The 17913-nt window shown below is 52.9% G+C and overlaps 1 protein-coding gene across 1 annotated transcript in view; it reads left to right on the plus strand.

The window, feature by feature from the left end:
- The window catches only part of LOC122364399 (kin of IRRE-like protein 3), a 62978-nt gene that overhangs the window by 24850 nt on the left and 20215 nt on the right, over nucleotides 1-17913 (plus strand). The window contains exons 2-3 of the mRNA XM_043334723.1: nucleotides 14246-14605; nucleotides 16703-17050. Coding sequence (XP_043190658.1) covers nucleotides 14246-14605; nucleotides 16703-17050 — 708 coding nt within the window. The remainder of the gene's footprint in view (nucleotides 1-14245; nucleotides 14606-16702; nucleotides 17051-17913) is intronic.

Here is a 17913-nt window from a genome sequence, read left to right on the forward strand (position 1 = left end):
TGAGAACGGAAGGCAATTTTTCGGCCGTTCGTCCACGAAAACTCAAAAGTGCACCACGTCTCAAAAAAGTGCACGCTTATTTAAGTATCTACTAATTCTCTATAAAATTATCTTTAATCTGACCGTTGAACAAGGAAATTGACCGTCGAATGATATTTTTAATGATTTTTTGAAATGACGGAATGGTGAAAACATGGGTTATACTACATTTAACATGCAATTTTAAGGAAAATGAAGCGTTTTTACATTTTGAGGTCAAGTATAATAATTTTCGCCTGGTTATGAAGTTTCATACTAGCGACACCAGATGCTGACATATGCAAGCGAACACGCGGACAGTCCCGAGGTAATATTGTTGACTTTTGGTGTCGGGGCGCACGACCGCGTGGAACGTCAACGATTCTACCGAACTACTGTTGTAAACTCAGTTTCAGTGGTTTAAAATTATTCAGCTGTATTTAATCAGCCCGGAAAGACATATTTTATTTGGATGCTAGCTGTTTAGCGTTGCTTTATAAGGAGCGTCATGAGCGTGGTTTTTGTCTTCCGTGTTTCTAAGCATGATCGTTTTTGGGGAATTTCTCTTATATAGGTCGCTCTGTGTGGCTTATTTATAATTTTTATGCTGATTTCGATCATTCCTCGTGCCCATCCTACCAGGCCTTTTGCCACTTACACTCACTAAGAAAGGAAAAAATTAGATTTTCATTGGGACTAGGTGTTTTGAGGGTGTAACATATTCAGCGTTCCCATTTTTGGATACTTCTTTGTGCTCGTCAACTATCGGTGATAAACAGACAGGTGCTTGACATGTCTCCACCCTCGGCGCGGACGGTGGATATAGGTATGGAATAGAGGTGGCAAAATGTGGACCCGAGGACCCGGTCCAAAGAACCAGTCTGGACCCATATGGGTCCAGACTGGACCCATATGGGTCCAGTCTGGACCCATATGGACCCTCTCTAGTCTGGACCCATATGGGTCCAGACTAGAGATGTCAATCGGATACCAACTTTTTGGTATACCGATACCAAACCGATACCAACTTGGTATTTGCTATTTCAATCGTAATGTGTTTGGTATTTTGTTGGTATCATAAGCCCTCACTAATGTATAAGAGGCTATGAAATCGGTAAAAAGTTGGTATTTCTCTCAGTTTCCCAAGGTGGTTTGGTTTCGGTATTTTCTCGTGATTTTGGTTGGTATTTGGTTTGATATCGGTATTCCGATTTTCCGTAATTGACATCACTAGTCCAGACCGGTTCCTGGAAATTTTCTGACGGGCCCAACCGGGTCCTACATCTTGCACACTACACATTATTGCAAAATATGTAGTGAATGCTTCTTTGCACACAGTAGCTCATGAGTATCCCCAGTGGGAAATAGGCTGTTTTACATGATGCAACTAATGATTCCTACAAGTAGTTTGTATTAATTGACTTTTGGGGAACGGTTCCAACCAGTGGCGGCGGAAGGTAATTTTGGATGGGGGTGCAAAGTTTTCTCAAGGGGCCCCTCTGGAAGTTTTGGGGCCCCCTTCAGTTTTTTTGAGTGATTATTATTGATTTATTAACCCTCGCCGGCACAGGCCATTTTGAGTCCTTCGACGGCACAAGGGGGGGGGGGGGTGGTACGACCCCCCTCGCGTTTGGCCCCTGATCGAGCTAGAGCTTCGCGGAAAAAACGAGCGTGTTGCCCGTCACGAGAGGAAGTCGATGATACCCAATTTTAAGGTCCTAGGTCATCGGGTGACCTTCCAGGTCAGGTCAATGACCCGAAAACCGGGAAAATCGGGACCTGTTAGAAAGTCGTAAAGTGTGGCTGCTATGTGGTTTTCCGGGGTGCTGATCACGAATATCGTGTTAGTTTTGATCAGAGATGATGTCTTTAAGCATTTAGACCAGGTCGGGTCAGGTCAGGTCAGGTCAACCGGTAGGGGTTGTGACGGGTATTCGTAATACGTGTCAACCGCCTCGGACAGTTTCGTAACATGTTACGAAGGCACCAAAACTACTTCGTAAATGTTCAAATGGTTGGTAAATTCGAATTCAGCTCCAAAAACTAGCCTAGAAACATGTAAAACTCGAAAAAGTGAACCGAGGTCACCCGAGGTCACCAAAGGTCAATGACCTGACCTGACCTTCAGGTGACCTTGACACCCACCCTAATGCATGGGAGCAACATAAAATCACATGTTTGAACGTTTGAAACCACGAAAAGCTTGCAAACGCGCGGCTAATGTGAGCCGACATGCGCCGAACCGCGATTTCGGCCAAACATGGTCACAGAAAAGAGATCACAGGTCAAAGGTCATTGGGGTCAGGGTCATGAAATTTTCAGGGTAGGTGTAAAATTGATCAATGCGAGGGTACTGAAAGTTTCGTCGCGATCGGCCGCTTTGTACGTGAGTTATTCGCGAAAAACCTTAGGGGGGGTTGCATCACCCCCCCCCCCTGTGCCGGCGAGGGTTAAAAACGAAGGTTTTGAGAAACTATCCCCATACACACAACTCACAAGTTCTGTAGAAGGTGTGAAATTGCAGTGTACCTACCTGTCTCAAATAATGAAAGCATAAAGAAGCAAATGCAGCTAGTTTTTTATCGGCTAATCTTTAGTCTAGCCACCACCCGTAGCGTCTCAAACCACTTTTCTGGATCCGCAGAGGACCATTGAGGGTCCTACGAGACCGTTCCAAGAAGACCGTGTTTAGAAGCCCCTTGGAAACCGACCACATAGGGACTCCTCCAGAGACCTACATGACTCCCCAGACTGAATGAGCCCTCCGATCAGGGTCGGTCCCTTGAAAGTTGCTGAAAGGTTTCAGAAGGCAGTATAGGCTCGAAAGTCTTTTGAGGGCTCTCAGAAACCGGCATCGGACCCCAAAAAAGCCTGTATGGAGGCCCTCCAAAGCCGGGATGGAGGTCACAGGAGCCGATGTTTAGCCTAAAGAGCCGGTATGGAGGACTGAATAGAGGAAAGGGGTCTCAGTGGGGCTTTCAGGGGCAAGCGTTTGAGCCCCGAAAGTATGTGTGGGGTCTTAGAGGCAGGTAGACCCCTGGGGTATGCACTTGCACGGGGTCCCAGGAGCTCGCGTGTGAGTCCTAATATTCGGCTGGCGGCTACTAGAACCAGCATGGGGATTCTTAGAAGCTGCTTAGACCCACATTTCATGGGTCCTGAGTCCTAAGAGTCGATGTAGGGGCCATAAAAGCCGGTGTAGGGCCCATGGCCCTATAAGTTCCGACATTGAGACTCTCAGAGGCCGGCGACGGGGCACCAAGAGCAGATAAAGTGCCTCAACAAGCCGACATGGGGCCTGAGAATCAGTGTGGAATTCCAGGAGCCTGCGTGAGCTCTCGGAGACCTTCGTATTTCGTAAGGTCCACAAAGGTCGTTGGATCCTCTGAATCTGAACTCTGTGGGGCCCTCAGAGGCCAGCATGTCTCCTGGCACCTGCCTGCGTTGAGTTGAGACCCTACGAGGCCGTCGTAGGGTTCTTCAGAGGCCAGCGTTGGCCCTTGAGACCTTCGTTAGGCCCTAGAAGCCGTCAAGAGGGCCCTTAGAGGTCAGCATGGCCCCTGGAGCCTGCCTGCGTCGAGGCCCTCAGAGGCCGTCGTGGGGCCCTCAGACGCCAGTGTGGGCCTTTGGAGCTTGCGTTGGGTCTTAGATACCATCGTGAGGGCCCAGAGAGGTCGTCGTCAGGGCTCTCAGCCCCTCAGGGACCGTCCTGGGGTCCTCAAGTTGTTGTGAGGGCCTTTAGAAGCCTTCGAGAGGATCATCAGAGGTCGTCATGAGGGTCCTTGGCGATATTGAGGGTCTTCATGGGCCCTCAGATACCTTTGCAGGGCTCTCAGAGGCCTTGGTAAGACCGCTAGAGGCCATCGTTGTTAGGGCCCTCAATAGACCGTTGCAGAGCCCTCAGATGCCAGCATAGCCCCTGCAGCCTGGTTGTGTTGAGGCCCTCAGAGGCCGTCGCTGGGCCGTCTGAAGCCAAATGGGCCCTCAGACTTGAGTTGGGTCTAGGGCCGTCACAAGAGCCCTCAGAGACCGTCGTAGAGGCCCCCAGAGACCAGTGGGGCCCTGGAGTCCTGTGGGGCCCTCAGCGGTCGTCATGAGGGCCCTTAGTGGCCGTTGTAGGGCCCCAGGGGACAAAGCCCTCAGGTGGGAGCCCTCAGAGATCGTCATAAAAGGGCCTTCTGATGCCGTCGTGGGGGCCCTCAGATGCCGCGTGGAGCACCAAAAGCGGCTCGGGACACTTCTAGCCGGTGTGGGGGCCCAAAGACCAGCATGGGGCTCTCCTGACCATAATTGGACATCCCGGATGATTCCACATCAGTGTTCGTTTCCCGATCACTGGTTTTCAGGAGAAATGTATTGGATGGTGCGACGGGCCCCTTGTACGGATTTTGGGGGTGCAAAAAGATATGTTTGCACCCCCATGTTTTTCGATGGGGGTGCAGCTGCACCCCCTGCACCCCCTATTCCGCCGCCACTGGTTCCAACTGGTTCCGGTTCCAATTTAGACCGGGTCCGACTGGTCCCAGAAATGTCCAGCCGGGTCTGGTTCGAGTCTGGTTCCCAAAATTTTCATCTTTTGCCACCTCTAGTATGGAAGACCTTGTTGAACATCGCTGAGCGTTGTGAATTACGAAATCCTGCAGAGGGGGGCGTGCCCGCTGCGAGATCGACGGGAATAAAAGCGCAGAAGACCGGGCGAAACATGCGACGGTCTTGCCGGAAAGGTCATCTGATGATTGTTGTGTTAACAATGATTTGCGGCGTTGGATGTGATGCTTGTTAATGAAAAGAGCCCCTGAAAGGCGTCGGTGAAATCGTTCCCAATATTGGGTACGCCGTTCCCATAATAAGGAACGCTTGCAGCGCCAGTGTACGAGGGCGTTCCCAAATTTGGGTTCGCGGCCCGGATGATGGACTGCTTTAGAAATAGGGGAACGATTTGAAAATACGATGGGCCTTACAATATTTAACTCTTTCCCAACAATATTGAGACAAATATCAGGCGGTTCACGATCGTTTTATATTTTTTGGACGTCATTTAACGGTTCTTTTTCTTGTTTTAAATAATGCCTACATGGCGTTCCCATATTTGGGTTTATCGTTCCCAAACATGGGAACGAAAATGCGTTCCCGAAAATGGGTACGCTTGACCATAGTTCCGCCTACTGATGTAGTTCCCGATACTGATGTAGCTTTGGACGGTGCCCCGTCCCTCTACAGCTCTAGGGTGACACCCAAAGCTCTTGCGGCCCTTCTCCTGCATTTTCTCTGGCGGTCCTCCACAGCTCCGGTGTCCGTCCACAGCTTTAGCGACCCTCTCCGCAGCTCTGTGCCGACCCTCTACAGCTCTGGTGTCTCTCCTCAGCTTTAGCGACCCTCGGCAGCTCGCGGTGTCCCTCCGCAGCCCTGGTAACCCTCTCCGCAGCTTTAGCGACCCTCTCTGCAGCTCTGGCGTCTCTCTCTGTAGCTGCGGAATAGCCCTCCGAGTTTGGTTAGCCCTCACCACAGCTTCAGCGTATCCTCGGCAGCTCTGTGGTGTCCCTCTCGGCAGCTGGGCCAGTTCCGGACGCCGCCATTTGCCGGATGACCGCCCCGCTGACGGGCGCTACTCGCTGACAACAATGGCGCCCGTCCGCCGGCCGACACCGCACACACTGCGCACCCGAATAAAACCCGTCACTCACAGTCGCCAGACGGGTGGAGACATGGCGCCACGGCACGCTCCCTGAGCCCTGGCGACGACGACCTTAGAGGGGGCTATTTTATGTAGAAAAAAACGCCGCGGGTTTCAGAGACCGGCACCACGGGTGAAGTTTTTGTGGGAGAGATGCTGTGTAGCTATTTTTGTAATGTTTGAAATGGAAACGCTGGAATGGTTAGGGTTTAGTTAGGACAAAATAGAAGACAGAAGCGGAAATTGTGTTCTTAAAAGACGTTCTGTCATAGTAGAGACGCCTTATATTATATAATTACGACTCCGTATGGGAAATATTTAGTTAATGCTAACTAGTGCCTCGAATTTCAAATAGTCTAATAAACGTGATTCTAAGAATCTCCTACAGGAAGTTAATATCAAAAGAATTTATGACGTACTATGTTACGGACCACCGTTCGAACTAGTTTCAAATATCAGACCAATCAAACACATTCCAATATAGAACGATTGGATGTCGGCACTGGAACCATTCGATCTAGTTTATCAGCACTTGTTAAGATCGGCCCAACTTCTCTCGGCGGCTCGGCCAACTCTCGGCTCTCACATTATACGGCTGCTGATGTGAAGAGCCCGCCTGGCTGCCGCTAACGCCCTGCTCTCGTGCAGAAGCGTCCTTTGGGAGGGTTTGGAGCGCCGTATCTTCCGTCACAACCGGCCGGCGTGGAGCGCCGGACCACGGTGAACCATTTAAGGACCATGGAGGGTCGTGGCAGACCATAGAGGACCGCAGCGGGCCATGGCAGACCGCGATAGGCCATGACAGACCACGTCAGACCGTGGAGGACCATGACAGACCGTGACGGACCGCGGTGAACCACTGAAAGTCACGTGTGGGACCGCAGCGGACCATGACAGACCGCGAGCTGCTGGTGACGACTGGACTGACACCGGGTGCTGGCGGGGCACTCACCGTGTCGGGACACAGTGCCTCATCCTGTCGTCACCTGGAGAGAGACAACGCCGCAGGGAATTCCGGAGCGAGTGAGAATCTCTCTCTCCCTCCCTCCTTCCCTCTCTCTCTCTCTCTCTCTCTCTCTCTCTCTCTCTCTCTCTCTCTCTCTCTCTCTCTCTCTCTTTCTCTCTCTCTTCCGTCTCCTTTTCTCTCCAATTTTAAAATGTTTTTTTTCTGAATATCGATGCTCGAAAGTATCAGAGTTTCTTTCATTTGCCCACTAGATAATCTTTACTAGGATTCAAAATTATCGCAAAACATTTTCCGACTGATTTACGATCTCAATAAATAAACGCATCCCGATACGCGCTCTGCTTGACTGAGGTCAACCCGATTGAGACGCTGGCAAAGTACCCTACCATAAGTCCTGCATTTCTTCCACTACACTGAGCAGTCCTGCGCAAGCACGGCTGACTGACGTAAGGGCTGTGCGTTGCAACTGCGCTGATCCTTGGCTGCAGCGAACTCCGCCGTGAGCTTTGGACACCGGATAGAGGACAGACGCGGAGACGCGGCGCTGTGGAAAGCAGAACTATCAGCAGACGCAGCTGTGGTCTGTAGAGGACTGTTTATCGGACTAGCCCTCGACTCGCGTTTTTAGCCGGGATTTCCGCAAATAGAACGATTTGCTTGATAAATGGGGCAATTCTTGTCTGGATCTCATCTGCAGTTCCGAAGCCTCCACTCTGCGATAAAACTAATGGAGTTTCTGACAAAACTCTCGCGGAAGTTTGTTATGTGGCAAATCGCTGCTGGCACGCTGCAGTGACTACCGCAACATTTGCTGGACTGGGGCATCAAAACAGACTTTGGGGCTGGATGTCAGCCAGAATCACCCCAACTCCTATCAGTGTCTTGGTGAAGGGATTTTCGTAGAGGCTCGTTAGAGATAACTGGTTGGCTGCCCCATAATTGGCTTCTTATCTTCACTTAGAAAATTTATTTATTTTGAAAAGTAAAAATATCAAAATAGTTTGGCTTACTGTCTTGTTAATGGCCGTCTGCACCCAAATCGCGTTATCGTTCATATCATGATCGATAACAAGACTTAGGCCGACGACGAATGTGTCTATAGGACGGTATTTTTGGATTGAAAGTTGCTATTGGGGATGGTGGGAGGGGATCGTTTTCCACAGCCTGTCGCTTCGTTTCCACCCTTCCGCACTGTCCGCCGTCTCTGAGCGCGCGCCTTGGACTGCCCGACCTGTTTTGCGGCCTGTGTACTGTGCGTGTCTTATTTCGCCTCGGCCGAAGCCCGGTCCCCTCCCCCTGGACCCGGGTCGTCAACCGCGCCACGACTCGGGTCTCCTCCCACCCCTCTGCCCCTCCCTCCCTCCTCGTGCTGGCCATCCTCCGCTCACTATATTCGAGCCCCAAATCAAGCTAATAGGTGGGCCCTATTACTGATTAGGGCGTCTCATACCGTACGCTCCCCAGATCTGTTGTCCAGTATTGGCTGTTAATGGCCGTCTGCACCCAAATCGCGTTATCGTTCATATCATGATCGATAACAAGACGCCAAACTCGCCACGCCGATATGTTTCAGGCATACCGGTTGCATGAATGAGCCCACGTAATTCAAGCGCGGGTGTCTTGCAGCCGCGTCGGTACGGTTCCGGCATACCTGACGAATAGCGAATTCTAACTGGGTGAACATGATTCATGCATATTTGGCCAATCGATTCTTCACGCCGATAAGGTTCAGGCATACCGGGGTACGGTTCAGGCATAGGTACCTGACGAGCAGCAAATTTAACTGGGTCAAACTGGGTCATGCATGTTTGATAGATCAATTTCTCACGCCGATGTGGGTCAGGCAGACTGGGCGCACAAATGAGCTCACGTGATTCGGGCAAGTGTGGCTTGTAAGCCGTGTCGGTACGGTTCAGTCATATCCGACGAACAGTGATTGAACTGGGTCAGCATGGTTCATGCATGATCAATCGCTTCCTCATGCCAATATGGGTCAGGCATTCCGGGCGCTTAAATGGGCGCTGCGTCCATTGTCCTCCCTGACTGCGTGAGGGGTTATCCTGTGCAAATAGCTCCCGACCGACTGCGGGAGTCGTGGGTCCCTCCCCAGTGTTATCGGACAAAAGGTCAACCACTTGGCCCCACAGAGGTGACCCCTGCGTCCCTCCCGCGCCTTCCCCTCCCCCTCGTGAACTGGCGGTGGTTTTACACGCCGCGACGCCCGGCGGCGGTGTCACGACGTGACGTAACGGCTCTACTACTGCTGACGGCCGAGTGTTGGCCGCCCGACCGGTGGGCGCGCGCAGCGGAATGGGTGGGGGAGCCCCGTCCGCGGAAGTACAGCTGGCACTCCCCGGCGACCATCACAGTGACAATGCTTTGATGTGTGCATTTGTTCTGGTGACGTCACCCGGCACCCAACGAATAGCGTCATTGGCTCCATCTTAGGCAGGCGGGGCGCCGCGTCCATATGGTTTTAGCATACCTGACGAACAGCGAATTGAACTGACAACATGATTCATGCATGTTGAATCACCGCATCGGTACGGTTCAGGCGTACCGGGCGCATAGATGAGCCCACATGGTTCAGGCATGTGTGACTTGTCGCTGCGTCGATATGGTTCAGGCATATCTGACGAACAGCGAGTTTACTCTGTCAACATGAATCAGGCATGTTGCATTGCCGCACCGATACGGTGCAGGCGTACTCGGCGCATAAATGAGCCCACATGGTTCAGGCATGTGTGGCTTGGCGCTGCGACGATATAGTTCAGGCATACCTGACGAACAACGAGTTTACTGTGGCAACATGATTCATGCATGTTGAATTGTCGCACCGATACGGTGCAGGCGTGCCCGGCGCATAGATGAGCCCACATGGTTCAGGCATGTGTGGCTTGGCGCTGCGTCGATATGGTTCAGGCATATCTGACGAACAGCGAGTTTTACTGTGTCAACATGATTCATGCATGTTGCATTGCCGCACCGATACGGTGCAGGCGTACCCGGCGCATAAATGAGCCCACATGGTTCAGGCATGTGTGGCTTGGCGCTGCGTCGATATGGTTCAGGCATATCTGACGACCAGCGAGTTTTACTGTGTCAACATGATTCATGCATGTTGAATAGCCGCACCGATACGGTGCAGGCGTACCCGGCGCATAAATGAGCCCACATGGTTCAGGCATGTGTGGCTTGGCGCTGCGTCGATATGGTTCAGGCATATCTGACGACCAGCGAGTTTTACTGTGTCAACATGATTCATGCATGTTGCATTGCCGCACCGATACGGTGCAGTCGTACCCGGCGCATGAATGAGCCCACATGGTTCAGGCATGTGTGGCTTGGCGCTGCGTCGATATGGTTCAGGCATATCTGACGACCAGCGAGTTTTACTGTGTCAACATGATTCATGCATGTTGCATTGCCGCACCGATACGGTGCAGTCGTACCCGGCGCATAATGAGCCCACATGGTTCAGGCATGTGTGGCTTGGCGCTGCGTCGATATGGTTCAGGCATATCTGACGACCAGCGAGTTTTACTGTGTCAACATGATTCATGCATGTTGAATAGCCGCACCGATACGGTGCAGGCGTACCCGGCGCATAAATGAGCCCACATGGTTCAGGCATGTGTGGCTTGGCGCTGCGTCGATATGGTTCAGGCATATCTGACGACCAGCGAGTTTTACTGTGTCAACATGATTCATGCATGTTGCATTGCCGCACCGATACGGTGCAGTCGTACCCGGCGCATGAATGAGCCCACATGGTTCAGGCATGTGTGGCTTGGCGCTGCGTCGATATGGTTCAGGCATATCTGACGACCAGCGAGTTTTACTGTGTCAACATGATTCATGCATGTTGCATTGCCGCACCGATACGGTGCAGTCGTACCCGGCGCATAATGAGCCCACATGGTTCAGGCATGTGTGGCTTGGCGCTGCATCGATATGGTTCAGGCATATCCGACGAACAGCGAGTTTTACAGTGTCAACATGATTCATGCATGTTGAATTGCCGCACCGATACGGTGCAGGCGTACCCGGCGCATAAATGAGCCCACATGGTTCAGGCATGTGTGGCTTGGCGCTGCGTCGCTATGGTTCAGGCATATCTGACGAACTGCGAGTTTTACTGTGTCAACATGATTCATGCATGTTGCATTGCCGCACCGATACGGTGCAGTCGTACCCGGCGCATGAATGAGCCCACATGGTTCAGGCATGTGTGGCTTGGCGCTGCGTCGATATGGTTCAGGCATATCTGACGAACAGCGAGTTCTAATGTGTCAACATGATTCATGCATGCTGCATTGCCGCACCGATACGGTGCAAGCGTACCCGACGCATAATGAGCCCACATGGTTCAGGCATGTGTGGCTTGGCGCTGCATCGATATGGTTCAGGCATATCCGACGAACAGCGAGTTTTACAGTGTCAACATGATTCATGCATGTTGCATTGCCGCACCGATACGGTGCAGTCGTCCCCGACGCATAAATGAGCCCACATGGTTCAGGCTTGTGTGACTTGGCGCTGCGTCGATATGGTTCAGGCATATCTGACGAACAGCGACTTTTACTCTGTCAACATGAATCAGGCATGTTGCATTGCCGCACCGATACGGTGCAGGCGTACCCGGCGCATAAATGAGCCCACATGGTTCAGGCATGTGTGGCTTGGCGCTGCGTCGGCGAGTTTTACTGCGATATGGGTCAGGCAAACCGGTCGCCAAATGAGCCCGTGTACCCGACGAACAGTGAATTTAACTGGGTCTACATGGTTCATGCATGTTGATTGTTGCTGCTTTGCACCGGTATGGGTCAGGCATACCAGGCGCATTAATGAACCCACACGATTCAGCCATGTGTAGAAGCAGCGACGGTACGGTTCTGTCGTACCTGACGAACAGCGAATTCAACTGGGTCAACATGGTTCAGACATGTTGGTTCTCCGCTCTGTGTTACTGTGACATGGACGACAAGCCGGTATATACATCCATACCCAGATGGAGAGGGTGGTATTGTATCAGTTATTCACTATCAATGACTCTGGACACACACATCTGCCATGTGCGTCTCTGCACAACGGTCTATCCCACTGGTATTGATTCGTTCACAGCATCAGCATAATCCATTCGCTTGACTTTTCGGCGAGTCAGCCATGCAGGCAGCAGGCTCCTTATATGACTAGTATCGCTAGCACGCTAGCCTGACTTACCGGCCATGTCCGTCTCCCTTGGTCCCCCTCTGCTGAGCACCAGGTACTCTGTCGCTCCACAAACCTGTCTCCCGGCCTTGTCTACTTTTCCTGCTCGCTCGTTTTACAGCGCTTAGCTCGACGCTCGATTCCCACTCTCTCGCTTTGTCCGTCACCTCTGCGACCGCACGATCGTTTTCCACAGCCTGTCGCTTCGTTTCCACCCTTCCGCACTGTCCGCCGCCTCTGAGCGCGCGCCTTGGACTGCCCGACCTGTTTTGCGGCCTGTGTACTGTGCGTGTCTTATCTCGCCTCGGCCGAAGCCCGGTCCCCTCCCCCTGGACCCGGGTCGTCAACCGCGCCACGACTCGGGTCTCCTCCCACCCCTCTGCCCCTCCCTCCCTCCTCGTGCTGGCCATCCTCCGCTCCCTCTATTCGAGCCCCAAATCAAGCTAAATGTGTCCCATATCGTCCCCAGATCGCATGACCGGCGGGATCGCGGGTGTCTGAATTTAACTGGGCGGCTTTAAAAGTCATCAGCGTTATCCGTTAGATGTGCTCGGCGGGCCGGTCCCGGCGCGGCCCTCCTCCATCTTGCTGATAGATAAGCGGTCGGTGACGTCATGCTTCCAAGAATGACGTCATCCTTTCGACATTTATAGCGGATTCGAGCTGGGCTGGCCTGCTGTACCGACGGGCCACCGCTGCAGCAGCCGTGAGCTGCGGTAGCTCGGTTACCAGCTGTGACAGTTTGGTTACCAGCTGCAGCAGCTACCAGCTGCTCAGTTACTAGGTTACGGCTAGTAACTGAGCTCAGTTACTAGGTTACGGCTAGTAACTAAGCTCAGTTACCCAGTTACTAGCTGCACACACACATAGCTCAGTTACCAGCAGCGAGAGTGGTGCACTGGCGATAGACCTAGAGACCTTTACCGGGATGATATTGATTAAATTCCGTATTGGAGTTTAAGAGAACGTTTGGTGAGGCAGTCCGAAACTATACGAGGTCAAGCAATACGAGGTGGCGTATTGTTTGACCTTTGCTGTTGTTTATGGGTCGTTCGCAGCTTTATGATAATAAATATAGCAGATCTTTTCTAGCGAAAAGTTCATGGCACGTGGTAAACGCTGACCTTTGAGGTTGCCATGGGCGTCATTGCAGGCATATTTCTGCACTTTCAGTGAGATGTTTGGCGCTCATATCCTGCTGGTTTATTGCATTTAAAAAATTTACCATTTACACTGTCTAGGAAGTCATTCCTGGCTTAATCGGAAAAAAATGGAAGCCTTACTCTATACCCACAAGAAGCTAGTTCTCTGTTACTAGCTCCGTCTAGCCCGTCTAGCATTTATCGGCTCTGTCGTAGACACGTAGCTGTTCACCCAGAGCCCGTTCCTCTGCCGTCTGGCACCAGCCTGAGGTCGTCTTTCCACGCTCCGCTGGTCCCGCCGGCACCGGAGCGCAGCACCCGCCCCGTGCCAGCCGCTTCTGTCTGCCGCGGCTGCCACCGTGACGGGCTGACACCTCGTACAACTTGTCACCGCCCCGGAGCTCCCGCTGTCCATTGTCTCCCCGTATCTCCCCGTGTCTCTGCGTGTCTTCGCGTGTCTGCGTCTGTTGTTCCTCTGCGCCGGTGGCGCTGTGTGTCGCCAGCTCGTCTGTTTCTGTCAGCAGTCGGCAGCGGCGCGCCGGCCGCACACACCGACCTACCGCGCCCACAAAAACAACGACTCCCTCTCCCTCTGCGCGCCGCCCACCAGCCACCAACGCCACACACAGCCACCACAGGCCACCGTCCCCGCCGCCACCACCTCAGCCCACCAGCATACCATAGCCCACCACCGTAGTCGCCACCACAGTCCACCACCGCCCCGCCGCGCCGCCTCCTGCCGCCACCCGCTCGGCAGGCCTGAAAGGGAAGTCGCGTTTGGCATGCGGCGAGCCGCGGCCCGCACTCTGACCACGCTGAAAAACAAGCGACCGTATCAAACGGGCCGGAAAGCAGCCGGCGAATGGCCCGTTCGGCCACGGATGGGCGCGGCGCTGGACGCGGCTATCGGGGGCGCTGGGCGGAAACTTTGATATCGTACGAAGGAGAGGGAGGGGTGGGAAGGATGGAAGGAGTTGGCAGTGGAAACGGTGAGATACCGGTCGTCGTTACATCGCCAGGTCCGCCCGTGTCAAAACTTCAGCGTATCAACTGACTCGAAAATTGCGTGTAATTTCATTCAGTCTGGGAATGTGCATACATTATATGCCTTGCACATCGCAAAGTTATCCAATTATAACTGTTCCGGACGTTGGTGACACAATAACATGCCAAATTTGTTCAGGTATGCCTCCAAACATCACTAACATCCCCCCTGTTTTGGTTTGTTTTCAGACGGCGTTCAGCGCTCCAGCAGCAACCACCGGTTGCGTCACAGCCGCGGCACTCAGACCCGTCCGCACCGGTCGGCCGACCTGACCCCGCTGACCCCGGAGGTCACGGCGGCCGTCGGGGAGGCGGTGACACTGGACTGCGGTGACCGGGCGGCGCCGGCGGGCCGCTGGTATCACGACGGCTCGCCGGTGGAGGCCTCAGCGCGACTGGAGCCCGCCTCCGGTGGACGCCTGCTGGTCAGCGAGGTGCGGCTCGAGGACACGGGTCTGTGGCACTGCAGGGATCCAGGACGGTCCCGGGCCCGCACCGCGGCGGGACTGGGCACACCGGGACCCCGACCCGTGCTGCTCACTGTGTTTGGTGAGTTGGAACGACGGCTGCTATAGTACCGCCCGTTCTATTGATATTCATAGCTCATTGTACTTTTACCTTGTTTTCCTTTGCATTTTTTCTTTGTTTCCGTCTCTCTCTCTCTCTCTCTCTCTCTCTCTCTCTCTCTCTCTCTCTCTCTCTCTCTCTCTCTCTCTCTCTCTCTCTCTCTCTCTCTCTCTCTCTCTCTCTCTCTCTCTCTCTCGCTCTCTCTTTCTCTTTTTCTCATCCCGTGCCCACACTCGCTTCGTTTGATGTTACCTTCAGTATCTCAAGTTTTACAGCAGCAACACAAGTTTCTCCTGTCGTTAACACTTTTTATGTGTACCAGGAGAGCCAGCGGGGAACCTTTGTTTCAATCGAGCCTGGCATCTTCCCAACAAAGCTTTGTCAGCGCCCTTTAATTTATGGCGCGGTCCTAACAACAAAGTGTTTGTAGCGATTGCTCGTAAGTGTTCGTAAAACCAAGGCCCGTCGAACCGAACAATAAAGCCATAAATGATGTAGTTTACAACAATTTCATTTAAGTGCTTTGTTGCTTTTTTTTTTTGCTTTTATAGTTTTTTGTGATTTATGTAGCTCACTGAAACCCATTAACATCAGACCCAAACAAGAATGTGCTGACAAAATAAAACCAGTCTCACAGCCAAACAAAAAGACAATTAACATTCATGCATACCTACAACTATGACGATATGTTATAATGGAAAGATCGCAATAAAAGCGATCAAAGCACGTCTCCATGGCTGTAGCGTTGGAGCTGCATCTGCTTAGGCTGTCCCGCAATGCGTCATTGTATTGCGGTACAGTCTAACGCCAGGCACGATCGGCTTGATGTGTGCCGTAGGTCAGTAAAGGCGATACAAATCGCGAAAACAGAAATGACTTATGACAGACTGATTCATCGGTGTGCGGCCACAGAGGCCGTGTAACAGCACACAAGTGTCCAGTGCCTACAAAGCCTAGCTCCGGTCCAATTCAGTCTCGGCCCTGAGCCGGGCGCTCACCATGTCGTTTGCGGAACGACCCGGCAATGGTCGTCGGCAATGGACGGCACATTCCGTACGACATCTCCCCGACAGCCAATCCACTTGGCGTTATCGGGCCCCGTCGCTCTGCGCTGATCCGCGGGCGCGGGGACCACCTGGAGGGTAGGCGCGCGCGCGGAGAGTCGTATGTTAGCTGTCGATACCCCGCAGTAGGAGGATCCCCAGAGGACGGCCGGCGATCCAGAGGAACAGCTGTTCGCGTATATCACGAGTGGAGCTGTTTTAGTGAGCGGAGCCTGCTTTGGGATGAATTGGGCAACGGCGAAGAAACAGAATGAAGATGTAGGATTTGAATGAAAGACGTGCTGTGCCGGAGAAATGTACCGCACCTTGGCTTACCTATTCCACCAAAATGTGTAGGTCAACTGTCCTGAAAGCTCGTTTTCCTGCACTTTGTGCTCTGTGCAAGGAATCCTAAAATAAAAATTAACTAATTCAATACCGAGGAATGCATTTTGCTGCAGAGACAACAACTTCGAGTGCACTGCCGATGCTGCTCTCGTCAGCAATTATTTACAGTTCCTCCACCACAGTCCGGGCTGCCTTTCCTACGGCGGTGATTGAAAGCTCAATTCTCCGGCTCCCGCAGACGATTGGTGGCCCTGGGTCTGGGAAAGCCGAACGTTCTAGCCCGGAAGCTGCCGAGACCACCGATGAAGTGGCTGCCTCGGAGAATCCAACACGCTAACCCTGGGCGGGCTGATGTGTTGTTATTGTTCCGCTTAAAAGGTCGTGCTGTTAGGTTCAGTAAATTACTCGTGCTCTGACGCAAATGGTCAGAGCACGAGTGTATGGACAGACTGATGGACGATTTGTTATGATTATTATTAATATTATAAAAATATTAAAGTATTAGTATTTTTGCAGTTTTTAGTTTAACAGATATTCTTGCACTTATGATTGATTGTGATGCTGCATTTTTTAACTGATTGTCATTGTAGCGGCCCTGACCAGATCAACCAGCATCGCCAAGTCATCAACCGTGATCCCGTTCACAGCGCGCACCGTCTGACCGTACCCATTCTTTTCTCCCCCGCAGTACCGCCCGGTGAGCCGTACCTGCTTGTTGGCGAGTCTCGCCCCGCCGTCGGTCTGCCTCTGCCCGTCCGGGAGAACGTCCCTGTCACCCTGACCTGTGTCTCGGAGCGCTCTCTGCCGCCGGCCGAACTCAGCTGGCTGGTGGGCAGCGCGGAGAAGAACGTCACAGCCCAGAGCCGGAGGACGGTGACGCCTCTGCGGGCCGCCGCCGGCACGCAGCTGTTCACTACGAGGAGTCACGTGACACTGAATATGACCCGTGACCTGGCTGGTCAGAAGGTCACGTGTGTTACGTCCCATCGGCACTGGCGGGTCCGACAGAGGACCTCTCTGCAGCTGGATGTGCAATGTGAGTATACGGGGAGGGGCTGGGTCGAGTCGGGTCGGTTCGAGTCAGGTCAGGTCGGGCCAAGTCGGAATGAATCAGCAATATGAAATATGAAATTATTAGCAATATGGAATGATAAGTCGTAAGCCATGCGTAGATCTGTTGGGATTCCCAGTAGTCCCAGTAGTCACCTAATGTTGTGTGGTGTGCTTTTTGTTCAGTGTTTTTATTGGTCGCAACTCGCAAACCTCTCTTCCACGCCTCTCCAATCCCCAGCCGCCAGCTGGCAGCCCGGTTTAGCCACTCTGCACAGGTGTTGTGAAGCGGTGCTTCCGACCAACCAGCCACGGGAGAGTCGGCCGCTCGTGTGCCGTCTATGATAATCTGGCCGGGTCGAGTAGCGTTTAACGGTGCCGGTGTGGGCAGTTTGCCTCTATAACCAGATATAACGGTCGTTGGCGGGACGTACCGGCCCCAGGCTGGTGAGGCCCCGGGAGGAGGCGCTCGTAAACCATACTTCCAGGAGCCATCTCCGCCGGCGGGACGACCGCGGGGCCCCGAGCCGTCCCCGGAGTTAGCTGGGAGGGCGGCTAGGGGCGGCTGGGGCAGAAACCCTATCTGGGTGCAGCTTGACTGTCTGAACTGTCTTCGAATGTCTGGACTGTCTGCTGTCTAGATACTGCCACTGGAGACCGTGAGAGCTGAGCATTTTCAATAGAAAATTCATTTAAAATGCATTTTTCAACCACAAGTTTCAAAAACCATGTCGGTCTCTGAAAAAGAGCACCACCAGAAGCTGATGCTGACCTTATAGGTAGAGTATCGGACGTGTCGTCTTCTGTCGTGGGTAAAGGCCATGAACCCGACGATTGAAGTTTAGAGCG

This window comes from Amphibalanus amphitrite, unplaced genomic scaffold (genome assembly GCF_019059575.1).
Source record: "Amphibalanus amphitrite isolate SeventyFive unplaced genomic scaffold, NRLGWU_Aamphi_draft 000674F_arrow, whole genome shotgun sequence".
In the NCBI taxonomy this organism is placed as follows: Eukaryota; Metazoa; Arthropoda; class Thecostraca; order Balanomorpha; family Balanidae; genus Amphibalanus; species Amphibalanus amphitrite.